This window comes from Myxine glutinosa, chromosome 1 (genome assembly GCF_964187855.1).
Source record: "Myxine glutinosa chromosome 1, kmMyxGlut1.1, whole genome shotgun sequence".
Classification (NCBI taxonomy): domain Eukaryota; kingdom Metazoa; phylum Chordata; class Myxini; order Myxiniformes; family Myxinidae; genus Myxine; species Myxine glutinosa.
Window position 1 is genome coordinate 48222407 of NC_136261.1, and position 27350 is coordinate 48249756.

A 27350-nucleotide genomic window follows, 5' to 3' on the forward strand; every position below is an offset into this window, starting at 1 on the left:
GCGAATACCCCGCAATGTGTACAGAGGCAGAACTGCTGCTGATGGCGTTCCCCACATCATACCTCGTTGAAAGAGGGTTCAGCGCCGTGATGGTGCTGCTGACCAAGTATCGAAACCACCTTGACATTACCGAGAGGGGCGATCTGCGTCTCTACCTCACTGAGATGGAGCCAAACGTTCGTAATCTCGCAGCGAGTCACCAGGCCCACCCTTCACACTTACGGTATTTGGGCCTGTGATAACAGATTCCCAGTTTGCCTCACCTGGGCCTGTTCTGCTGAAACATTGTAGGTCATGCAAAATAAAATAAAAAGTAAAGTAAAATAAAGTAAAATATTATTCAGAAAATATTTGGCTTCTGTTATTTTTGCTTCCTATCTACATAAATTCTGGGTGTCCGAAAACGAACGATAGGACAAGGGGGGCATTGGGCCGGTCCAAGAGGGCAGAGGGGGCGGTAGTCCAAAAAAGTTTGAGAACCACTGCCTTAGACCAATACTGTTGAGACATTTGTACAAATTACAAAAGACGTGCAAGCAGATACTGCAGCACCATGCAGTTCCTGGTGGAGATAGTTTAACTGGATGAGGATTCATTTTCCAACAAAACAATGATCCAAAACACACCTCTAATTTAGTTAAACATTATTTGGAGAACAAGATTATGGCTGGTGTGCTCCGATTGTTCGAATGGCCACCCACATTCTGGACATGAGTTCCATCGAGGCCATATAGGATTACCTGGAAACGGAGAAGAACAAGAGCAACCCAACAACCCTGACAAAACTGTGGAATGTGCGACAGGCTATTTGCCACAATATTCCTTTCAGAGTGCTTCAGTCATACACAGGAAGCACAGGTAAAAGAGTGATGGCACTCAAGAATGCAAAGGGCAGACACACAACGTACTGACTGATACCATAAAATGAGATTGTTCTTGTTATTTACTTTAAACCAGTTTGTTTCATGCACATAAAAAAGGCTGTTAATCGACAATAATAAACACGAATGACTGTTATCACTGATAGTTTGATGAATTTACCCTAAAATATGAATATTGACGCGTCTGAGCACCCGTTAAGACAGAACACTCAACACCAGAACCCATCGTCCCGAGAGATGGTCCAAGCAGTCTTTTATTACACTGCGTGCAATAAGATCTCCAACTTTAGCGTTCCCCAAGGCACATTCAATTCAGCTGAAATCGACGACAAACGCACGTGGAAAACAAATGCCTTGAACGCGTTTTCTTACCTGTTAAATGATTTATCTTGTAAGGTAAAGTACAGGGAGGAGAGTAAACAAGACGCTATTAAAAAAAACAGAATGAACCAGGCGAGTCAAAAAGGACACGAGGAGGTAAATGGGAATATTCAAACTTATGTGCAATGATTGAAAAAAAAAGCAATTTATATCCCACTAAAGGTGCCACAGATCACACACAATAAGACACAGGGGAGACTTCCCATTTCTCTGATGCGCAGGGTGGACGCTAGACTCGATGCAGCCCGCTTTGGAAAAAGGTGTGAGATGAGAGCCAGTGACGAGTAGCTCCCAAGATGATGTAAAAACAAGCAGAACATGATGAAGATCAGTCATGAGATGAGGAAGGCCAGCGACGATCAGCCTCCACCAGGCCTCATGGACCCCTTTTGTCCTCCAAGTGATGCCAACTGGTCTGCCCTCTACCCTGTTCCTCTAGGCCCACCAAAAACACAGGGTGATCCCAGCTTGGGTCAATCCCAAAACTCCAGAGAGAACCACTTGTTTGTGCTCCTTTTACACGAGGCTTTTTTAATCTCTCCAAAGACATATGAGCCCTCTTCTTCCTCCTCCTCGTCTCAAGGTCTCTCTCGTTCTCTCTTCTCCCCCTGGGCAGCGTGTGCTCCCCTGGCAGTCCCGCCCATTGGGTGGCCCCAATTTTTTTTTAAGCACTTTGGCACTTGTGACCCCACAGCACACTGTGCCGCCATGGCTGATATACACTGACCTAACAGATTGTGATGGCCTTTCACACAAGTGTGCATCTCTCATGGGAAGTCCTCACCTAGCCCCGCCGACAAACATGAGGTGTTTATGCCCATAAAATATTGTGCATCCTCCAAGTCTCACAATTTTGATCTTAGATCTGGACTCCTTACCCTGCTTGACTTTATTTATCAACAATATGAAACATGTAGTCTTATAAGACATTGAACTGGGGATAGAAAAGATTGCAGGTTGGGATGATGGATAACACGAGTTGGTGGCCATCCATTAAGGAGATGGTGTCTCCTAAAAATCACCCATCTGGTTTGGATCGGTTCAAGTCATACCAAAGACTTTACTAAAAATAATACGTGCTGCTTCCTTGCTTGAAAAGGATAGAGTACATACAATCCACGTCAGTTGGCATCCATGGGGAGGACTAAATTCCTCTTGAGGAAATGCCCCGCTGAGTACGGTGAGAAAAGCGGCGCCATTGTTATGACGTCACTAGTACCCAGAGTATCCCAGGAAGTGACGTTTGTGACGGAACTTCCCCCAAGCTCAGTTGCTGTGTTAAGTGTTTGGCTCGTGTGTGTGTGTGTGTGTGTGTGTGTGTGTGTGTGTGTGTGTGTGTGTGTGTGTGCGCATGTGCATGAGCATCAGCTCTACTATGACCCTTAGCCCATGTATTTAAAAAATTGAATTTGTGAATGATGTCACAGCCACTTGGCTATTTGTGTTAACACGCCCATCCGGCTTTCCATCAGCCAGCTTTCTGCCTGGCCCGTTTCAGTCTCAACGAGCCCGATTCTGCTCATTCGTGATTTGTTTTGTTTTGTGAAGCAATGATTGGTTGATGGCCATCATGCATCCTATTATGGTGCCATACAAAAGTTACATCAGGACGTTTATGAGCTTGGTTAAAATGGTGAGTGCTCCAATTTGCGCCTATTCCAATATTTTCCGAATCTTGGTTTTTCAACCAAATTCTTCAATCTCACAAATGAAGGGTTGACATTGTGGTCAGGCCAGGTCAGGTATGGGAGCCTCATCCACTTTCCGACGGTACTCCAGGGGCCTCCGTCTGGCCACCCCCCCCCCACCCCCCCAGGCTGATGCCTGGCCCATCCCTATCTCCTTGAGATACCGATCAACCTGCTGCAACCACGAGGCACATAGTCGGCCCGTTGGCCTCCCTCCTCCACTCGCGAGGCTCCCTTTCTGAGAGTATCTGGTGAGCTGGATCAGCAGCTGGAAAACGAGCCACATGTCCATACAGCCGCAGCTGATGCTCACGGACCATACAGGTAACAAATCTCATCTGAGTCTCTCAGCAACCCTCTCAAGAATGATCCAAGCAAGGACCTTGCCCAGCACCGAGAGTAGCATTATCCCTTGATAGTTGTTGCAGTCCTAGTGATCACCCTTCCCTTTCCAGAGGGGGACAACAAGGCCCCTCTTCCAGTCAGTTGGGATGATGCCTGTGCTCCAAACAGAGTACAGAACTGCATGCAACGACTCAAGTACAGCATTTCCTCCAGCCTTGAGAAGCTCAGCATGGATGCCACAAATCCCAGGAGCTTTGCCCTTTTTCAGCCGGTTCACCGCCGCCTGTGTTTCCACAAGTGAAGGTGGTTCACTGTTAATTGGGGGGTCAGCATTTGGGATAGCAACACCCCTGACATCCAATTCAACAGCCGGTGGGTCAGCCTGGTACAGCCGCTCAAAGTAACTGGCCCAGCAGGCCTTCACTTCAGACTCCTCTGTCAAGAGGCCACTACCCTCTGCTCTAACCGCAGTACACCTAGGGACAGGCTTAGAGGAACGCAATGCACAGATTCCTCTGTAAGCAGGACGAGAATCACATGTCCACAAGTGATGCTCTACCCTTTCCCCAGTTCCTCGCATATAGGCCTCCTTGTCCGCCCTAAGCGAACATACAGTTTTACGCCTCAGCTCCCGGAACAGTTCAGCTCTGCCATCAAGCCTGGCCCTGCGACTCTGGTCGATGGTATCGAGCGTCCCCCGAGAGACAAAGTTCTTCTTCGCCTGACGATGGGTTCCAAGACAGCCACCAGCAACATCAAGGATGGTGGTCTTGAAGGCACTCCACAACTCCTCAGGATCCCCCCAATGCATCCAGATCCCCAAAATCCCCACTCAACCTGCTCGCAAACTCCTCAGCTACCCTCTCCTCCTTGAGCTTGCCCACATCCAGCCGAAGCTGGGATGATAGCATTCTCTTGGATTTTAGCTGCAACAAGCCTGTGGTCAGTGTTGAGGAACTGAGCACTCCAGGAGACACTGCAGTTCTGGAGCATCCACCATTGACCATCAATGAGCACATGGTCAGGTCAATCTCCTTTGCCACACCACCAGCATTGGCATACCAAATACAGCGATGAGGCTGTGGGCGCTGAAACCATGAGCCAGCCACCCTAAGTCCATGACTTATTGCAAAGCCGAGGAACTTAGTGCTATTCTGGTTCACAGTCCCGGATTCATGGGGATCAACACATGCCTCATAACCATCCCCATCAGTGCCAGTCGATGCATTGAAATCCTCCAAGACTATTTGTGGTGGCTGTTTTTTAAACACTGTTGACACTTTTTTAAACACTTTTTATCTCAACGGAATTCATCATTTCCTCTCCATGTCAAGACTGGAGTGTCCCAAGCCAGTGTTCCGGGCCCAGTCCTATTCCTTATCTTCATGAGTGATCTCTGTGACTCTCTGGAAAATCCTCTTTATCTATTTTTTCTGATGACTCCACCCTCTGCTGTGATATCCCTCATCCTTCAAAGAGAAAGGCTGCAGCTCCCCGTGCTTTGTTCCCCCAGGTTTCTGCAGGGCTCACACGATCCACCATCAACGCTCTTCTAGTGAAACTACCTCAATATAGGATCACTGCTCACCTCACTCATTTGTTCCTCTTTTCTCCTGCCTGTGGAATCAACTTCCAAATTCTCTTCAATCTCATCCTTCCCTCCAGGTCTTCAAGACAGCTGTTCACCACCATATAAGATCGTCCCCAATCCAAACCCGTGATCTCTTCTACTCTTGTTAACCCGCTCACCTCACACCAATATCTCCTTCTTCCAAATTTCCAGTTTCTCCCTCCTGGGAGTTCCCTTCTGTATCCATCTTGTCCGCCCTATGCATCTTTTCCTGCCCCCCAATCCGCCTCACACCCATTGTTTGTCCACGTCTCCCTCTGTCTTTTCCCTCAAATCTTCATGCCTGTTGTTTGTGTCCTTTATGACGTCACTAAAAAAACAGTAAGTTTCCTGCTTGGAATGTTTTTCAATTTTGTTTAACTGACAGACCGTTTAACTGTTTAAATAACTCACTGTGCACAAGCGCGATCGGGAGGAATTCAGAGACAAAGTACTGTTAAATTACAGGATTGTTTTCCAATTTGTGTTCAAAATATAACATTCCATTGAAATGAAGTTATTCCTGGTCATAAACTGACGTTTTTAGATGGATGGACGGACAAAGTGAAACAACCCTGCTTTCGCTTTGCGCGTTAGAGAAATAAGAATACAGAGCTCAAAAATAATTGCCGAACTTTTGACTCCGGTTAATTAAGGTCAAAAGTTCCATAATCATGGAAAAAAGGGGATTTCTTTATTTTATTTAAAATGATGTTTAATTCTCTGCTATTCCTTGCTCAATTATCCTCCATGTACATTTTCTTGCCTGTGTCTTCCCTTCCTGCAGCTAACTCTAGCTCCACAGCATCTCCCGGAAAGCCTCATCAGCATCGACTTGGCAGCCAATCAAATTTCTAGAATTCCAGCTCCTGCTTTTAAAAAGAAGCCTGCTATACGGTAATAAAAACAACTGATGCCAACAAGTAGCACCTTTTTGAGACTTCACACACACACACACACACACACACACACACACACACACACACAAACACACACACACACACACACACACACACACACACACACACACAACTACAATTCAAAAAGAGCTTCAAGAGCAAGGTCTTTGACAGGTGACATGAATACCTCTCCTCAATTTTCTCCTGCTGACGACAGACCCACACTGTCAGACTCTGAATTAAAGAAATTACTCATTTTAATCTTTCTTCAAAGCCATTTCAAACAATGAGATTATAATAAGGAAATTATAGGTTTCTGAACTAAATTTGTATTCATCACAACCACTTCATGTGAGAAAGCGGATGGCTATCCCGGCCGTTTATTTCTACAGTCGACCTCTGGTAGAGGTGCAGTCTTTGGATCTTTTTGGATTAACGATCTGTCGTGGCATTTACTGGACCGATCACGAATTTAAGATGTCCTCCACGACAGAGGTGACTTTGAATTACTTGTGGAGCTCAGCCATTTCTCGGTTTCTCTCAGCTCCTAGCAGTGTACAAAGCCTTCATCTGCAGTGCCATGGCATGTGGATGCCCCCAGTAGGCTCATGCCACAATATCTCACCTTGTGACCTCAGAACCTCAGTGGGCTCGTGCCACCATATCTCACCTTGTGACCCAGGAACCTCAGTGGGCTCGTGCCACCATATCTCACCTTGTGACAAAGGAACCTCAGTGGGCTTGTGCCACCAGATTTCACATTGTGACCCAGGAACCTCAGTGGGCTTGTGCCACCAGATCTCACCTTGTGACCCAGGAACATCAGTGGGCTCGTGCCACCATATCTCACCTTGTGACCCAGGAACCTCAGTGGGCTCATGCCACCAGATCTCACATTGTGACCCAGGAACCTTAGTGGGCTCGTGCCACCAAATCTCACGTTGTGACCCAGGAACCTTAGTGGGCTCGTGCCACCAAATCTCACATTGTGACCCAGGAACCTCAGTGGGCTTGTGCCACCAGATTTCACAATGTGACCCAGGTACCTCAGTGGACTCGTGCCACCAAATCTCACATTGTGACCCAGGAACCTTAGTGGACTCGTGCCACAAGATCTCACAATGTGACCCAGGAACCTCGGTGGACTCGTGCCACCAGATCTCACATTGTGACCCAGGAACCTCAGTGGGCTTGTGCCACCAGATTTCACTTTGTGACCCTGGAGCCTCAGTGGGCTCGTGCCACCAGATCTCACATTGTGACCCAGGAACCTCAGTGGGCTCGTGCCACCAGATTTCACATTGTCACACAGGAACCTCAGTGGGCTTGTGCCACCAGATTTGACATTGTCACCAGGAACCTCAGTGGGCTTGTGCCACCAGATTTCACATTGTGACCCAGGAACCTCAGTGGGCTCATGCCACCAGATCTCACATTGTGACCCAGGAACCTCAGTGGGCTTGTGCCACCAGATTTCACATTGTGACCCAGGAACCTCAGTGGGCTCATGCCACCAGATCTCACATTGTGACCCAGGAACCTCAGTGGGCTTGTGCCACCAGATTTCACATTGTGACCCAGGAACCTCAGTGGGCTCGTGCCACCAGATTTCACATTGTCACACAGGAACCTCAGTGGGCTTGTGCCACCAGATTTCACATTGTCACCAGGAACCTCAGTGGGCTTGTGCCACCAGATTTCACATTGTGACCCAGGAACCTCAGTGGGCTCATGCCACCAGATCTCACATTGTGACCAAGGAACCTCAGTGGGCTTGTGCCACCAGATTTCACATTGTGACCCAGGAACCTCAGTGGGCTCATGCCACCAGATCTCACATTGTGACCCAGGAACCTCAGTGGGCTTGTGCCACCAGATTTCACATTGTGACCCAGTAACCTCAGTGGGCTCGTGCCACCAAATTTCACATTGTGACCCAGGAACCTCAGTGGGCTCGTGCCACCAGATCTCACATTGTGACCCAGGAACCTCAGTGGGCTCGTGCCACCAGATCTCACATTGTGACCCAGGAACCTCAGTGGGCTCGTGCCACCAGATCTCACATTGTGACCCAGGAACCTCAGTGGGCTCGTGCCACCAAATCTCACATTGTGACCCAGGAAGCGCTATAATTGAAGGCCTTTTGTTTGTTCCTGTCTTCTCTTAACTGTGGAACTGTCTCCCTGAGTCTGTCCAATTATAATGTTCTCCTTTAAAATGTGTCGACTCCATTAAAATGATGCGCCATCACCATCCCATGTTATCCCCTATTCGTGTTCCCGATTTTTCCTATTCCCACTGACTCTCCCCTTTTTCTCCACCCACACTTCCACATTTATCCTGTTTGTCATATTTTCCTGTCTGCTTACTTCTCCTTTGTGTACTCATCCCATTTAACGCTCCACACAATTTTTACTGGATAACTAATATAAACGAATTAATGATTTAATTAATTAATAATTAATTAATGGTTAATTTCATTAAAGTGCATTGTCTTATTTCCTTCGCAGATCCTTGTACCTCCACAACAACAAGCTGACAGATGCCGGAATACCAGCTGGCATGCTCGAGTCTTCCAATAAGCTTGAGATTCTCATTCTCTCCAGCAACTTACTCCACACAGTTCCACAGGGCCTGCCATCCTCTGTCTACCGCCTGCATCTTCAGGTTTCAGGGAATGGGGCCTAGGGAAAACAGATGGTGAGGAATCTGAGAAAGGAGTTGGACAAGGTGGGATGGGTGAAGTGAGTGGCATTTGATGTTCTAGTGATCAAACCATGAGGGAAGTGGTTGAAAAATATTTGCGTTAAAAATATTTAAAGACCTCTAAATTAAATACACATATAAACTGCAGAAATGCACAAAGAAAAAGGAAGATTAAAAGGTCAACCTGGAAATTCTCGAATTAGAAATTGACAAAACAAAGATAGGCGAGAGGATAGGGGTAACAAGGGTAGGTAGGAGAGGTGGGAAACCACAAAGGACACGACTAGAAGGGTACTCGGTAGAACGCATTCCTCCGCCAAGCTGAACAGTTTACGTTTTGTATCCCACTGATAGGCCGAATCTGGATTCAGACATGAACCAAAATCGAATCGACTTGTTCTTTTCGCCGAACCAAATCATCCACCTAGTTTTGTCAACGAGGGTAGAAAAGATCTTGGTTTTGGATGCGGGATGATCTGAGCTGACAGTGAACAGCTGTCTGGAAGACCTGGATGGAAGAATGAGATTGAAGAGAATTTGGAAGTTGATTCCATAGATGGGGGGGGGGGGGGGGGGAAGAAGAATGAATGAGTGGAGATGAGCAGTGATCCTGGATTTTGGGAGTTTGACTAGCAGGGGTTAGAGGTCGACCACGTGTGCTCTGCGGGAACCTGGGGGAGACAAACCATTGAAAGAGCAGTGGGTGCAACACCAGAAAGGAGTTGGTAGAAGACAGAGAAAGACGGACAGACAGAGTCTGCAATGGGAAAGTGATAAGCCCATAGATTCAGGTTCAGTGTGGGAGATTCCAATGATCCTGAAGGTCTTGGTTTCCACAGCATCAAGCTGAGCAAGATGTGAGGCAGGGGCACCAACACAGAGGGGACCGTAGTACACCATCAGGCTGCAGATAAGGCCTTGTAAATGGATAGGAGTTCAGGTGTGCCAATGAAGGATCTTGCATGATGAAGGATGCCCAGCAGCATCTGGCTTTTGACACCAACTTAGAAATGTGGTTTGCCCCAAAAAGATCATGGCTGAAAGTGAGACCAAGAGTTTTAATGACTGAACTTCCTCAAGAGGATTATTAAGAAATTATATGGGGTAGTGGAGGTGGGCTTTTCCAGACGGTCCTTTTGGAGAGAGTTAGTAAGAGTGTGAGATTTGTCAGGATTGAAAGACATGTTCCAGTGTTTGAGCAGCTTCTCATTTTGTCAAGGTCTGAAGAGATGGACGAGGCTGCAGTCTCTCTGTATGAAGGATGACGGATGTCATGGCAGAGGGTGGCGTCATCAGCAAATAGGGGATTTTCCAGAGATTCAGAGAGATCATTTATGAAGATCAGGAATAGGACTAGGCAAGAATAGGACTTCATCGAGCAAATGAGCGTGGCGGTTAGCACACTTCGACCAACGTTCTATTGATCTCTTCCATTCTTCAGCGACTTCGTTTATCAGAGAGTACACTGGTTTTTTTAATTATTTTTTTCATTTGGTGGGAAATCAAATAAAACAATCAATCTATAAAATTCCCATGACATGCAACCCCCTGTATTTAAATGGCAAAATGAAATTAAATATAGTTTTCTCTCCAACAGAACAATCACCTAAAAAGTCTTCCATCTGGGGTGTTTGACAATATGAACTTATTGAGGGAACTTTATCTGCAGAACAACAACCTCACAAATGACAAGCTGGAAAACAAAGCCCTCTGGTACGTAATCTTCTGAAAAGGCCTCTGTTCTGGATGCATGTATTGTGATCTCTATTGGCATGTACTCATTAAAGTTTGCATTCAAAATAAAGTTACACAAAGTAAAGGTTGGTCGAGTTTGAATCAACCCCTGAGCATGGGATATTGGCCATTCACCGGAGAATAATATCGATTACGCCGCTAGAGAAATACCATTGTAATAAGAATCTAGAGCAATGTGACTGTCGCCAATATGCCTCCGCGTAGTCCCTGCGCGTGACAATGGGTAGATGCCCTCGTTCACTATCCTAAAAATAAACAAGTTTAATTTAAATCCTTTCAGCTGTTTTCAAGTATCCCATTTTTTACCAGACAGGACAGGTTTCACATCGATCGGTGAAGCGGTATCGTATAAGGTATTTTTTTTAAATATCGGCTTTTAAGCTAATATGGCTGCCAAACCACGTGACATATGACATGAAAAATGTACACTCTGCATATGTATGGGTAAGGGATCACGTTTGTTGAGTTTCGTGTTGATCGGATAAGGTTCATTTTTCTGTCCAAGATTACTGCCAAATCACATGACCTACGACCTCATAATTTTCAAAGTACAGTATATGCAACAGTGCTGTGCGATGACATTTGTAAAATTTCGTATCAATAGGGTAAGTGGTTTAAAAGATATAATAATTTAATCTTTTCCTTCAATCCAATATGGTTGCCACACCATGTGACCAATGATGTTTTTGTGATAATCTTTTAATCGCCATGCCAAGTCAATGACACACGTAAAGTTTCGAGTCAATCGATTTGGTGGTTTGGGAGAAGATGTTTTTTGAAGGTTTTAGGTTTAATTCAATACGACTGCCAAACCATGTGACCGATGATGTCATAAATTTAATATTTCAATACAAATGGGTCATAGATCTTCACAAGCAATTTCAGATTTTTAGGATAAGGAATTTGATCAAAACATCTGTGGCTGGTATATCACTTCACTGATGATGTCATCATTATCATGCTTTTGTTCCCCATTGGGAGTACTTGACAATGTGCCAAGTTTCAAATTTTTCCATTCAGCGGTTTCCGATAATTTTTTTAAATATTTGCATTTAATCCAAGGTGGCTGCCATACCACGTGACCTATGACATCACAATTATCACAAAAACATTCTGCATGGTTGTCGCTTCTACCCTGAAAGTTTTGTCTCAATCGTACATGTAGTTGCTGAGAAAAACGAGGTTTAACCCGTACAATCGGACGTATGTACAAACGGACGGACATACAGACGGGCATATGTACGGATGGACAACCCAAAAACATAATGCCTCTTGCCACCCTCAGGGGCGGAGGCTAAAAACTCAGGATCTATGGGGAGTATCTCCCAGTGACGCATTCTGCCAGTTGTAAAGTCATCTATATATTAAAGTAGCCAAATTTCTCCGTCCATTTCTCTTTCCGCCCATTGGTCGGACAGCTAGCCTGACTCCACCCACAATTTAACCTCAAAACAAATCAAATCATACGTCCGCCATTTTGGTCACCACTTTTAAGGCCTGTGGCCTTAGGCTCAGGCCTCTTGTGTACATTTGAAGACTGAACAACGTGTCTTCTATCATGAAATAAAGGTTCGTTTTCATTTCTACCAATGTGGAGGAAATGAGCTAATGCATGTTTTGTTTTGGGGTGATTGAGGCAACGGTCTACTATAAACCGCCCAAACAAAGATTCCGTACAATAAAGAGGACGTTTGAGTTAATGTGCATTTAAAAACTGAACAACGTGTCGTCCATCATTAAAGAAAGATATTTTGATTACAACCCATCCAGAGGAAAGAAAATAGTCATGATTAATATTTCAAGTATTAAATAAAGAACTCCAACCTGTCCATTTATGCAAAACACCATAAAGAAAAATGGAAGGTTATTGCACATAATTTTGGATTTCGCTCAAGTTTCCAATGCTGAATAGTGTGCAAATGAAGGATTTATAAATAAAAAAACTATTTCACATGTGCATGGACATGTCATTCACATATTATGTTTAGTAAATAAACATACGTGGCTAATTAGAGGTGACGAAGAGTGGGTTGGTAGGAATCTAAAGCGGGTTTTATTTTTATTTTTATTTTTTACCAAATGTGGTAAAAACGCTTTTTGGGAGATTGTAAGTGACACAAAATACACCAGTATACCGAGATAGCCGTTTATTGACGAGTAACGATAAGGAGGTTCCAAGGAAGAATATTAAAATCGAAGATTGTGGTGACACGATATTAAACATGTAATGATCCAGGTAAGAATGCCCTTTCACTTTTATGAGCAGGTTGAGGGGAGGACAGAGTTGGGAGAGGGAGGTTGAGACTTTGGGGGTGGGGAGAGGGCAGCGTTTGAGGACTTTCGGTGAGGTGGGGGTGGGGGAGTGGTTGATGAGTTGTGGTGAGGATATTGAAGCCTTTGGTTTGGGATGAGAAGGTTGAGGATTTGGGATTTGTAAGGGGGGAGGGGGGAAGGGATTAAGACTTGAACTCACATTTTACAATGAGCAGCTGCTCTGTGGGTCCCTACTAGTATTAAATTAAATGCTCCAACTTCTGTGTGCGTTACTCCACCCAATGGCGGATCATTGTAACACACCATGCATGCACTACACCCATGGACAGATCTATGCAACATCAATGATTGGGCCTTCATAGACCCATGCCACATTAGCATCAAGGCCAGAGGGGAGAAGCGGCCCAAATGTCAATGAATTTTTACCAGCTGGGCATGGGCGTTGTCAGCATGTTGCGGCTAAGCAAAATCCCCAATAATTTTAAGCCACCTGACCTGATATGTCTTACCTTCGCTAAACCCCAATTTCTCTACTCCCTTTTTTAGCCTCATGACAAGCATTAACCTTTTGCTTAGCTAAACCAATTTTTTGATATGCATGAAATTAACCAGCCTTGTGTTCTCCAAGCAAGTGCCATATATGATAAACAAGACGAAAAGTCTAACAGCAGCATAGCCGGGCTTATAAAATATTATAAACCACAAACACACATGATTAACTTTTTAAACAGTCGCTAATGCTGTTTATAACATTAAACAAAGAAATTTGGAGGAATCCCGACATCCATGAGGTAAGTTTTACTTACAGAACTGAGCGAAGATCTACTGTAATCTATATACCCCACAAGGTTTGGAGGTGTGCTCATTTACCAAGCATCTAGCTAGCGCTTGCCAAGCCAGCCGTTCCTTAAGAGTTTTGAATGGAGTGCTTGCTCGAATGCTTAAACTACTTGGCGATCTCTCCACAAGAAACTTGGTAAATGAACACACCCAATGTTCTTGAGACCCGACCATAGATCGACTGTAATCTATATACCCCAAAGAGGAATGACCCTTCCTGCAGCTCCCGTAGAGAGCAGCCTAATAGTAAATTAAAATGTCGGTCGGTGGAGTTAGCGCTTATAGGGCCCGCACTAGGGCCTGCCTTTTTTACGATGAAAAAAGGTAAAAAGTCAAACATTTGAACAGCCTTGGACGTGCACCTTGACCCCATGGCCAAGGCACAACGTCAACAAGGCTGTCCCAATAACATTACACATGCGTCTCAACCCCAAGGCTGAAGCACATGGTCATTCAAACACATGCATCATGCCCCCGAAGGGCCACAATGCATGGTCATACAATTGGGACCACTCTTCTCAATAGGAGTAAGACCCCTTGATCCACTGCCAGGGAATTTACTCCTGTCAGGTACGATTTTCACGGAGTACGGAGTTAGCGCTTTTAGGGCCCGCGCTAGGGCCTGCCTTTTTTACAATGAAAAAAGGTAAAAAGTCAAACATTTGAACAGCCTTGGACGTGCACCTTGACCCCATGGCCAAGGCACAACGTCAACAAGGCTGTCCCAATAACATTACACATGCGTCTCAACCCCAAGGCTGAAGCACATGGTCATTCAAACACATGCATCATGCCCCCAAAGGGCCACAATGCATGGTCATACAATTGGGACCACTCCTCTCAATAGGAGTGAGACCCCTTGATCCACTGCCAGGGAATTTACTCCTGTCAGGTACGATTTTCACGGAGTACGGAGTTAGCCGTCGTAATGACATCATAGACGTAATGACGTGAAGGACACAAAACTGCCGTTACTTTAATAGGCGCCCGCGGAACTACGTAACTTCCGGTTAGTGCACCCTTCGTGACAACAGTCACGTGATTGGATACGTTGAAAACAAACCACAAAAGGGCACGTGTTACAGCCGGAAATTATGGAAACGGTGTAGGTTATTTGATCATAACTCGCTTAATTCTTGTCTGATCTTTAACATTTTAACTTTCCGACAAGCTAGAAGTAATTCTCTTTCTAACAATATAAAGTTTTATGAAAAATAATACGAAATGTTTGTATAGCCGCCCGTGGAAGTACGTAACTTCCGGTTAGTGCACCCTTCGCGACAACAGTCACGTGATTGGATACGTTGAAAATAAACCACAAAAGGGCACGTGTTACAGCTTACTTCCGGTAGTCTCGCCCTCACCTATATGTAGAAGATGATATGTTTTAACTTCCAGTACATTTGCAGTCACTACGAAGGGATTATTGTTATGATTATATTTACAATAATATTAACGTTATATTTCGAAAATGATATTACCATTAAAAAACCGAGGCTAATTCCTGACTTCCTCGATTATTAATATTAGTGCCGAACATCTCACTTATCACTGATCATGAACCATACACCACTTCAATCCATTGACTTTGTATTCATGACATTGGGATTAAAGTGTTGTGGTTATATTTACTGTATTATTATTATTATTATTATTATTACGAAAACGATAATACTGAAACGATACACTACTGTATTAAGAAACCTGGGCTTAATTTGTCCGAAGCGGCCCAAAGGTGAGGCATGAAGCCTAAGGCCTATACATACCGTATTGTTGGAAGAGATGTAACATCGATGATTTCGATATTTGATGATCATTTTAACATTCGGTTTGTTTGTGTTTCACACTGACTGAAAAACGTGAAGGTAGAGCATGGCGATTGTGATATATGACAGGTTCGACGATACGTTTTGTTTTTTTTTTGTTTGTTTTTTTTGTATACAACATCGAGGCTCGTGAAAGAGCGAACATTAATCACACAGAAAGACAAACCGACACATAAAACATATAACATAGGGAGCGGTAGACAAGATGGGGAGAGAGGGGGAAGGACACAAACACAACATTTGAGAGCAGGGACCGAGAGACATGGAGACATCGAGAGATCTGAGAGAGGGCGAGGGCTTTGGGGGGGGGGGGGCGTGGGAAGGGGGCGGTGGGAGAGGTATAAAACATATGGACACTGCCAGGACTTCCAGGAAAGAAGTTGGAATTTCAAACAAGGTGGATCTGGGGTGAATTAGCGGGGGTAGAAAAGATCAAGGTTTTGGATGGGGGAAGATAAGAGATGGTAGTGAACAGCTGTTTTAAAGACCTGGAGGGAGGAGTGGGATTGAAGGGAGTGAGGGAGTTTGTTCCAGAGGCGGGAGAAAAGAGGAATGAAAGAGTGAAGGTGAGCAGAGAGCCGAGATTTCGGCAGTTTAACCATCAGAGGGTTGCTGGCAGATCTTGTGCGACCTGTAGGAATATTTGGGGGACAGAGCACAGAGAGAGCTGGGGGTGCAAGGCCGGAGAGGAGTCGGTAGAAGACAGAAAGACCACCTACCTGCCTGCGGTGAGTGAGTGAAAGGCCCTCCGAGATAGCTTCATCGTGGGAGATTCCAATAATTCTGAAAGCTTTGGTTTCAACAGCGTGAAGCCGAGCTAGGTGTGAGGCAGGAGCACCGGCCCATAGGGGAGAACAGTATTCCATTGAGCTGCGGATGAAAGCCTTGTATGTGGTGAGGAGCTCAGGTGTGCCGAGGAAGGACTTCGCACGACGGAGGATGCCCAGTCGGCGACTGGCTTTGGAGGCCAGCTTGGAAATGTGGTTTTCCCAAGAAAGATCATGACAGATAGTGAGACCCAAAATCTTGAGCGACAGAACTTCTTGGAGAGGATTGTTGAGAAAGTAGATGGGAGGGTTGTCCAGTCGATCTTTTCGGAGAGACATAGTAAGAGTGTGAGATTTGTCAGGATTGAAAATGTCAGGATGTTCAGCCTGAACGGCATATAAATCAAAATGGCGGTGTGTGGAGAGTCAGCTGCTGCACGGCCGTAATGACATCAGACGTAATCACATCACCCTGTCATGTGACCAGATCCTCTGCTCTGATTGGTAGACGTTTGAAGGGACATACATACATACATACATACATACATATATACATACATACATACATACAGATGGACAAACACTGCTATAGACGGCTTTGCCCGAAGGGCTATGCCATAAAACCACTGGTGATCTAACCCTGACCCATTGCAGGGGTGCTCAACATTTGGAGTTCCTGGATCTCTCAAGAAACCAGTGTGGGTGGTAGACGCAATGGAAGGATTGTTTAACGCCCAACGCCTTCAGGATGCCCTTAACCACCTGCGCCGTGAAATGGCCTCCTTGATCTGACGAAATTATCTGGGGAATGCCAAATCTGCACATAAAATCCCGCACGAGGCGCTTCACTACTGTCGGAGCATCGGATTTGACGCATGGGTATGCTTCGACCCATTTGGTGAACGTATCTACGATTACCAACACATAGCGAAACGACATGCTTGGTTCCAATTCTGTAAAATCGAACTCAATAGTTGCGAACGGCCCACTAGGCGGGGGTCGTCCCCCATCATGTGCATGTCTCGGTGGCGCCCCTCTATTGTGTTGCTGGCAGACCACACACGATCGGCACACTTCGGATACAATCCGTGACAGTCCTGGCGCTGCCCAAGTGTAGTCTATCTGTCCCATCACCCCCCTCTGGCACACATGACCATTCTGATGAGCCATGCGTGCCAGCCAGGGCAGTAAAGCCTGGGGTGCTATAGGTTTTTCATCAAGGGTCCACATTTCCCCTGGCCCAGGGCGTATCGCTCCTCGTTTGAGCCAGACCTCGTGTTCGGCCGTCGGTGCAGCATTTTGCAAATTTATGATATCGTCCTTAGTTGGTGTGGCGGGTGGTCCCGCAGTCGGTATGTCAGCAATCTGTGCGGCTGTCTTCTGTGCTCGTGTCACCATCGGCATGTTGCGTTCTATCTGTTGGTTGGCGGCCTTTCCTGCCGCCTCGTCCGCCCTTGCGTTGCCCCGGGCAACGTCAGTGTCCGCCCTTTGGTGGCCACGACACTTAATTACCGCGATAGCGCGGGGAAGTAAAATGCTTCGGAGGAGCCCTTCTACCAACGCGCCATTCTTTATCACTGAACCGGCAGATGTGAGAAAACCTCTCATCTTCCAGATGGCTCCTTTATCGTGGACTACGCCGTGAGCGTAGGCCGAATCTGTGTAAATGTTGACGGCAAGGCCTTCCGCCAAGCTGCACGCTCTGGTCAAGGCGCACAGCTCCGCCTGCTGTGCGGAAAATGTAGGTGGAAGACGCCCGCTCTCTACCGTTTCGCTATCCGAGCACACGGCGTACCCGGACAACAGGGACCCGTCCCATGCGCGCCTAGCTGATCCATCGACATAATATGTACAGTCGGGATATTCTAAGGGATTGTCCTTTAAATCCGATCGCACCGTGGAGACTAGCTGCACAACGTCGGTGCACACATGAGGTTCGCCCTCCTCAGGAGTGGGCATCAGTGAGGCTGGGTTGAGCGTCGTGCAACGTTCGATCGTGATGTTGGCTGCAGTGATCAGTGCGGATTCGTATTGCATTAATCTAGTGTTAGACAAATGCTGTGTGCTTCGCTGTAACAGCAGCGAAGTGACGCAATGTGGTACCCGTAGCGTTACTGGGTGTCCCATAACAATGTCCGCTGTTCTTTCTACTGCGTACCTGGCCGCTGCCACGGCTTGCAAGCACACCGGAAACCCTTGTTCGACCGGGTCTAACTTTTTACTAAAGTAGGCCACCGGCCGCTCCTTATCCCCATGGGTCTGTGTCAAAACTGACTGGGCGAAACCTCCCACGGCGTGAGTGTAAAGGGTAAATGGTTTCGCATAATCCGGGAGTCCTAATGACGGTGCCGTAACCAGCGCCTGTTTCAGCCCGTCAAAACATCGCCTCAATTCATCCGTCCATATCAATAGGTCCGGGGCATTTGATTTGGTCGCCTCGTACAGTGGTTTAGCCAGCAGCGCAAAATCAAGTATCCAAGTGCGGCAGTATCCCGTCATACCTAGGAAGCGCAGCATTTGCCGTTGCGAGCGAGGGCGAGGCAGCTCCGTGATAGCGGTCACTCGTCCAGCATCCAATTCTCGTTTTCCGTGCGAAATGGCGTGTCCCAAGTAAGTTACAACCTGCCGCACAAACTGAAGTTTTGGTCTGCCTACTTTGTGGCCTTTGGCCGCCAAGGCCTTTAATAGGGCCAAAGAATCCATTTCGCACGCCTCCTTTGAAGGGGAGCAAATCAACAAATCGTCAACGTATTGCAGCAACACTGACCCTCCCTTCAATTCCACATCCGCCAGGTCGCGGTGCAGCGCCCGAGAAAACAGAGTGGGGCTATCTGAAAACCCCTGAGGTAGTACTGTCCAAGTATACTGGCGCCCCCTATGGGTGAAAGCGAACAAGTATTGTGACTCAGGCGCGATGGGCACAGAGAAAAACGCAGAACAAAGGTCGATGACCGTGAAGTATGTTGCGTCCGGCGGAATTGACATCATGAGGGTTTCTCCGTTTGGAACTAGTGGGTGTATGCCCTGTATCACCTTGTTCACCTCCCTTAAATCCTGTACAAATCTCCATTTGTCCTTTGACGGCTTTTTAACTGGCAAAATTGGTGTATTACATGGGCTGTTAGTTTCTACGATAATCTTCTGTTCCACTAGGGATTGAATCACTGGTGCTATGCCTACGTCGGCCTCAGGTCGTAGCTTATACTGTTTTACGTTTGGCAAGCGCATCCCCGGCTGCACTGCTATCACTAGAGGTTTGGCGTCTCGCATCCGTCCAACCTCACCGTCGCTTTTGGGCCATAAATTGTCTGGCACCTCCGCTAGGAGGTAATCCGACTCACCCGGGTCCGTCAGCACTGCCCTCATGGCATAGGTGCCTTTGGGGGGCAACTCTGCCTCTTCGAACTTTCCGTCCCTCCGTTCTGCCTTAATGTCAATTGAGAACCCTTCACCGTTTTCGAGCTGTTTCAAAGTCCAGCGGCCCCTCTTACACCGATAACCATGTAAGGGAACTTCTCGTAACCTCCCTACCATCCAACCTACACTTTCCGGCGGCCACCCTTTGGCAGTAGTGAGGGTAACATGGGCGACCGCTCCTTCGGGGTATTGGGTCAGCGCATGCTGACTCGGGGTTAGGACTACCTCAATTCCTATTCCCTCACGCCCGATCCATACCCGTGACAAGTGTAGAGGCATCCATTCGCCCAGCTTTTCCTTAACCCTTTCCCGGTAGTTCTCGTCCTCACCCGTTGCATCATAGTACGCAGTGCAATGGGGTGGATTATCCTTTAAGTCCTTTATCGAAATTTGGTGCTGTTGCATCCAATCTCGCAGCACTGAACTGTCCAAACACACATTATCTATGATATATGTCCAAGCAGACAAAGCCCCTGGATCCAAGCGCCACCAATACGCGGTGGGGCCGGGACGAGCCAGTGCCGTCATCAACAAGTCGCGTTTAGACTCCGCGACGTCTACGAAAACTCCCTCCTCGGTACATGAGATTTGACAGCCCAAACGGCACAATAAATCCCGTCCCAGCAAATTCGTCGGGGCGGTAGTGGTCATCAAGAAAGCATGTTTAGCCTCCAGCGGGCCGCATGTTACTCGCACTTCCTCCGAAATAGGAAGCGCTTGGGGTAAACCCGAAACACCCAGTATTTGAACGTTCCTGGCCGTAGGGCGCAAAGAGGGCAATTGCCCCTTGTTAATTGTGCTGCGAGTCGCGCCCGTATCTACGAGAAATTCTAATTGTCTTCCCTCCACGTCCAACATCATGGTTGGTTCCTCTGCCGGTGTCATGGTCAAGAGAGGACACTCCTTGGGCGACTCGCCAGCGTCCCGTCAATAGGCCCCTCTATTGTATTGGGGCTGAAACCCCTTACGAGCCTTTGGGCAATCACGTATCCAGTGTCCCATCTGCTTGCAATAATGGCACGGTTCCTGCGGAACCGGTGGTGCGGAGGGCATAGGTCGTCCCTCTACAGCTCCCCTTCCGCCCTGCCTGCGTTCTGGCGGACCCCAAAGTGACTGGTTCACTGGTTGCCACTGCGGCGGACCCCGAGGCGGGGCCCAGTTCCCCCTTGGTCCGTTCTGCATCCCACTATTGGGGGGTGGTCCGGGGTTTTGGAGAAGGGGTCTTGGTGGATACCAATTTTGGGGAGGGGGCCCTTGCACATTCCAAGTTTGAGGGTTTTGAGGAGGAAGGGGAAGAGGGGGTGGTATTGTCCATTGTTGTTTTACCTCGTTCATATTAATTAGTCCAAAATCTTCCTCAGTACAACCGTCGCAGTTTTCATTTTCGCTGTGGATCCACTCTCCGTTGGGGAATTGGCCCTTATAGAAAAAAGGATAACAACTCCTCCTATGTTCCTCTGGACCTCGAACAGGTCCCCACTTCTGGCACTGTTCGTGTATGTAGTTCTGACTCTGATCCCCTTTTTTATTTTGGTTAAATTGAGCCCGTTTCTCCTGGACAAACATTTGCAATATTTCCTCCTTAATATCCTTCTTCTCCTCTAGGGAGGAGCCCGGGCATTGTTCCAGTTTGTCGCATAATTCGTTGGTTGTCATTCCCTTCCAGCCGAAGAGGACGGTCTGTACCTGTTTCTTTAACACCGGCCGAAGCCCCTCGATTAGATATTGATTTACCAATGGTTGGGGTAGCCCTCCCAGCTGCATCGGACCCAGTCCTCCCCAGCGCGCCATGGCCTTTTCCAACCTTTCTCGGTACTCTCCAATTGGTTCTCCTGCCTTTTGTTTTATGGCCCCAATTTTTCCCCAATCCGGACCTCCTGCTGGCAACAGCGCATGCTCGATGGCACCCAGCAGCCGGAGCTTCAGTGCGTCCCATTGTGGTACTGTTATCTGGGCCGCTCCTGCTGCCCTTGGATCGACGTGCGGCCAGTGTGCTCTTAATCTAGCCCTTTCCCATACTTTGGGTGGGAGCACGGATACTCCCATATGAGTTATGTCTCGATAGTCGCACTCGCCGGCTAAAAACCAATTCGACATGGTCGGCACTATCTGCCGTGGATCTTCAATAAGCAAATGTTGAATCCTTTCCCTCATTACAGTTAAAGAGGATTCTTTCCATGGTACTCTTTCTCGAACCCCCTGTCCTTGGGCGTCAACTCCGATAACTTGTACAGGGCACAATGTTTTCCTTTCCTCTATTTCCTGACATTCCGATGGGGTAGTTTGTGAGGTCCTTTTCCCCTTACAACCTACCAGTGAGGGGTATAACCCATCCGGTCCTATCGGTGGCGGGAACCCTGCGATGTCGGTCCCGTCATCTATTCCGTTAGCCCCGAGTTGTGCAAACGGCCTTCCCTGGCTCGGGTGGTTCTGGGGTATCTGGGGCGCGATGGTAGCGGGGTTATAGGGAGGTGGTAGCGGGGGCGCAGAAAGGATAGGTGGTGCCTGAAACCCCGGGACAGGGTTTAGGTCTGGGGCTGGGGAGGGTAGATTGGTCGCTACCTCCCCTCTCGCGGGGTCTGGTTTTTCAACGAGCGGCATCAGTCGCGCGTTGGCCTGCCTCTCTATTTCCTTAAGCGCTTCATCCTGCTCTTTATTCGCCTGTTTCCTCAGACCCTTGAGTTTTGTTACCTCACCAGCCAAGCTGGCCTGTTTCGACTTTGCGTGTCGCTTCATCGCTTCTTCCTTCCACCAGCCAAAGACTTTCCAATAGTCAGGCGGAAAGTGTTTCGTGGCCTGTTCGAACTTTTCTAATGTCTCATACAACACGTCCAATTTTTCCAGCGCAAAAGACCCTCCTTCGGGCCACGGTTCTCCTAAATCCTTCGTCAATGCAACCCATGACTTCCCTGGTCTCACAGCAGCATAGCCATACCTCTTAAACATAAAAAATGCTGGGGTATGTCTAAGCGGTTCACCTGCCTTTACGGTCTTATTACCTATACTGTTACCCATCCTAAGAAACCTTAGCTTACCGACGTAGCCTTGTACTCGTGAGGATCTCCCGCCTCGCGGCACAGCTACACTACCTAACTCTGAGAGGCTCGCAGCCTTGTACCCGTGAGGTTCGCCCGCCTCGCGTGGTACGGCCGCGCTACCTACTCTCCTGAGAGGCTCGTCCGCCTACACAGCCGTCTATCCTACCCTTACTGCACTTTCCTGGCGTCCTACGCCCGTGTAATAGTTCTGATCTTACTTAAAACTAAAATCCCGACGTCTCCCGGGTAGGCCTCGGATCGGGACGCCGCCCTTATCCTTACCCTCACAACCCAGAGATCTATTACCCCTTAACCTCAGGCGCCCAACGTGGGGCACTTCTCCTTACGTAACGTTACCCTAACGAGTCCATAAACAATCAGTTGCTCCAGGACCCAAGCGGTCCGTAATTAAATTTAGGTTCGTGGAACAGGTATGAGCAGGGAACGGAACGTACGGCGACCGAGCAAGAGAGAGTGGGTTACAATTTGGACTGACCCCCGGGCTAAAAAGGAAAAAACAAAAGAAAACCACAGCTCACCTGACCCGGATCAATTGCCAGCTGGTCTCTCACCACTCCCTTGCCTGGGACCGCGTCCCGGACTGCCCAGACTGATCCCACCGCTGCCACCAGTTGTTGGATCGAGACTTAGGACTTGGGACTCAGAAGACTCAGAAGAAAGGAGCAACGGATATATTTATTGGAACTCGAGTACTCAAGCTTGAGGACAGCAAAGTTGCATTGAAACTCACAAGGAATGACCAACAGTACAACAAGATGCTCTGAAATAATTCAATTAACATTGCTTTATATAAAGAAAGTCAGGGGTGGAGTTAGCTCACAAGACACAGAGACAGAATGGGCTCATTGGGCCTCCCACCATAGTCCCATCCTGTTGTTCAGTTAATTAAAGGAAGTTCATCCAAGGCCAGTCATGGGTTAGCTCTGATAAGGAGATGGTCAGCATTATGTGGCAACATGTTTACAACTTTCTGTATAGCAGCTGGCTTGGGAAAGTACAAAGGGGAGTGGACACTCATAAAACTGTCAACTTGCAAGATAATGGCAGAGTCAGGAGAAAGGCAAAGAGAGATAAGAGTTGCCTCCAAGGCCTGGAAAGGGGAACTAGAGATTGTGCCCACGCAGGCCAGAGCACACAGGCAGAGAACTCCTTATTAGGATATTACACATCCTCAATGCAGTAGAAAGAACTCAGTATCATAAAAGAGTACAGTAGCAAGTCAAAACAAAACATATAATTGGTTATACTTGGTAATTGGTAAAGCAGCAAGGATATACAAAGGGGGAGGGGCATTACAGCTCCCTACACATACATATATACATACATACATACATACATACAGATGGACAAACACTGCTATAGACGGCTTTGCCCGAAGGGCTATGCCATAAAACCACTGGTGATCTAACCCTGACCCATTGCAGGGGTGCTCAACATTTGGAGTTCCTGGATCTCTCAAGAAACCAGTTTGTGCATGTCCCCCGAGACTTACCGCCCTCCCTCGTCGTCCTGCACCTCGAGCGAAATCACCTGGTACGTGCAGACGCTCGTGGACTTGGACGTCTAACTGCTCTGGAATACCTGGTACTCAACCACAACCACTTGAGTACGCAAGGACTGGGAGCTGCGGGACTGCGACGCATGAAACGACTGCACACCTTGCATCTGCATAGCAATCGCTTGCGCAAGGTTCCATACGGCCTACCACAAGGCCTGAGGGTAACCAAAAAAACAATCTTCATTTTCATTCAGTGTTATATTTTTCAAATTTTGTACAAACATTTTACTTCAAATTTTGCACAATTGTTCACAGTCCTTTTTCAAATATTAAATGCAAACAGGATAGGTCTCAAGACATTGCCTTGGGCAATGCATCTTCCAATAGCAGAGCAACTTGCTGCTTGTAGACATAGAGGAAATATGCCAGCTGGTCAAAGAATGCTATTATAATATATTTTTGCTATTATAGTTGACATAATATTATTGCTATTATGGTTGACTATAATATTTTTATTGTTGCTATATTATGTTGCTATTATGGTTGAATAAATATTATTGCTATATTGCCATATTATGGTTGACTATATTATTTTTTATATTATTGCTATTATATTGCTATTATGATAATATTTTTATTGTTGCTATATTATGTTGCTATTATGGTTGAATAAATATTATTGCTATTTTGCTATATTATGGTTGACTATATTATTTTTTATATTATTGCTATTATATTGCTATTATGGTTGACTATAATGTTTTTATTGTTGCTATATTATGTTGCTATTATGGTTGAATAAATATTATTGCTATATTGCTATATTATGGTTGACTATAAAAAAATTCTATTATTGCTATTATATTGCTATTATGGTTGACTATAATATTTTTATTGTTGCTATATTATGTTGCTATTATGGTTGAATAAATATTATTGCTCCATTGCTATATTATGGTTGACTAAAATAATTTTTTATATTATTGCTATTATATTGCTATTATGGTTGACTATAATATTTTTATTGTTGCTATATTATGTTGCTATTATGGTTGAATAAATATTATTGCTATATTGCTATATTATGGTTGACTATCATATTTTTTATATTATTGCTATTATATTGCTATTATGGTTGACTATAATGTTTTCATTGTTGCTATATTATGTTGCTATTATGGTTGAATAAATATTATTGCTACATTGCTATATTATGGTTGAATATAATAATTTTTTATATTATTGCTATTACATTGTTATTATGGTTGACTATAATGTTTTTATTGTTGCTATATTATGTTCTTATGGTTGAATAAATATTATTGCTATATTGCTATATTATGGTTGACTATAATAATTTTTAATATTATTGCTGTTATATTGCTATTATGGTTGACTATAATATTTTTATTGTTGCTATATTATGTTGCTATTATGGTTGAATAAATATTATTGCTATATTGCTATATTATGGTTGACTATCATATTTTTTATATTATTGCTATTATATTGCTATTATGGTTGACTATAATGTTTTCATTGTTGCTATATTATGTTGCTATTATGGTTGAATAAATATTATTGCTATATTGCTATATTATGGTTGAATATAATAATTTTTTATATTATTGCTATTATATTGCTATTATGGTTGACTATAATGTTTTTATTGTTGCTATATTATGTTCTTATGGTTGAATAAATATTATTGCTATATTGCTATATTATGGTTGACGATAATAATTTTTAATATTATTGCTATTATATTGCTATTACGAGAGAGATACCCGTGCTATGCATGGGTGGGAGGCCAGAAGCAGACAGGCAATGCAGATATGGTGAATGCTAAAGCATGAAACCAATAAATTACACATTCCTGTAGCACCTTCAGTTACACGTCAGACATGAACAGCAAGTTCGTGAAGGACTTCCAGGAAAAACGTACCCGTTCGGAAACAAACGGGTACGTTCATGTTTTGAAACATCGATCGTGGGACCGTGGCGAATCTGCATATGGCGATGGCAAAATATCAGAAATTGAAGGGTTTTTTTATTTTAAACGATTCATATAAACATTCGTTGAATCATATCACACGCAAATCATCAAAATCTAAACAGTATCTTTAGAATTTCAATAAAAGCCACATCACTATTCATATCGGTAAATATTATTCCATCGTGTTTCAAATCGTGATCGATACACTATGATCGTGATGATCGTGATCGTGATCGTGAATCGTGATCGATAATCGTGTTCACAATCGCTATGTCGTATGTACTCCCGATACGTGTACCAAATTCCCGATACGTGTAACTGTACCAAATCAACAGTTAAAAAGATTTCGAGCCGATAGCTGTTACGGCCTTGGTAAGCTCGATGGAGACAGCGATCTTTTCGCGATTGATGGAGACATGTTTTTTTTCTCTGGTGCAGCCGTTTGCGCGTCGTCACATTGAGAACAATGGACGTTATACGAACGTGAATGTTATGCGGGAGTCCAAACCTGAGAACACTGGAGACCAAAGCTGAAATTGGGAAAACTAAATAGCCTATTTTACTCCTGGAGATCCCAGGATTACCCACACAAAATATCGTTTCGATCGGTTGAGCCGTTTTTGTGGTACCTTCGAACAGACAGACAGACATTTGGTGAATTATAGTAAGATGGTTGATTATAATATTTTTATTGTTGCTATATTATGTTGCTATTATGGTTGAATAAATATTATTGCTCCATTGCTATATTATGGTTGACTATAATAATTTTTTATATTATTGCTATTATATTGCTATTATGGTTGATTATAATAATTTTTATTGTTGCTATATTATGTTGCTATTATGGTTGAATAAATATTATTGCTCCATTGCTATATTATGGTTGACTATAATAATTTTTTATATTATTGCTATTATATTGCTATTATGGTTGACTATAATGTTTTTATTGTTGCTATATTATGTTGCTATTATGGTTGAATAAATATTATTGCTATATTGCTATATTATGGTTGACTATCATATTTTTTTTCTATTATTGCTATTATATTGCTATTATGGTTGACTAATATTTTTATTGTTGCTATATTAATATGTTGCTATTATGGTTCAATAAATATTATTGCTATATTGCTATATTATGGTTGACTATCATTTTTTTTTTATATTATTGCTATTATATTGCTATTATGGTTGACTCTAATATTTTTATTGTTGCTATATTATGTTGCTATTATGGTTCAATAAATATTATTGCGATATTGCTATATTATGGTTGACTATATTATTTTTTATATTATGGCTATTATATTGCAAAGACCAGCACTTCTGGAACAATGTGCTCTGGACAGATGAGTCAAAGGTAGAGCTATTTGGCCACAGTACCAGAAGACATGTTTGGCAAA

General features: G+C 45.1%; 1 protein-coding gene across 1 annotated transcript in view; it reads left to right on the forward strand.

Annotated features, from left to right (window-relative positions):
- PODN (podocan) overlaps window positions 1–27350 on the forward strand; it is a 95862-nt gene that overhangs the window by 38165 nt on the left and 30347 nt on the right. The window contains exons 5-8 of the mRNA XM_068110854.2: window positions 5692–5801; window positions 8314–8470; window positions 10107–10222; window positions 23872–24166. Coding sequence (XP_067966955.2) covers window positions 5692–5801; window positions 8314–8470; window positions 10107–10222; window positions 23872–24166 — 678 coding nt within the window. The remainder of the gene's footprint in view (window positions 1–5691; window positions 5802–8313; window positions 8471–10106; window positions 10223–23871; window positions 24167–27350) is intronic.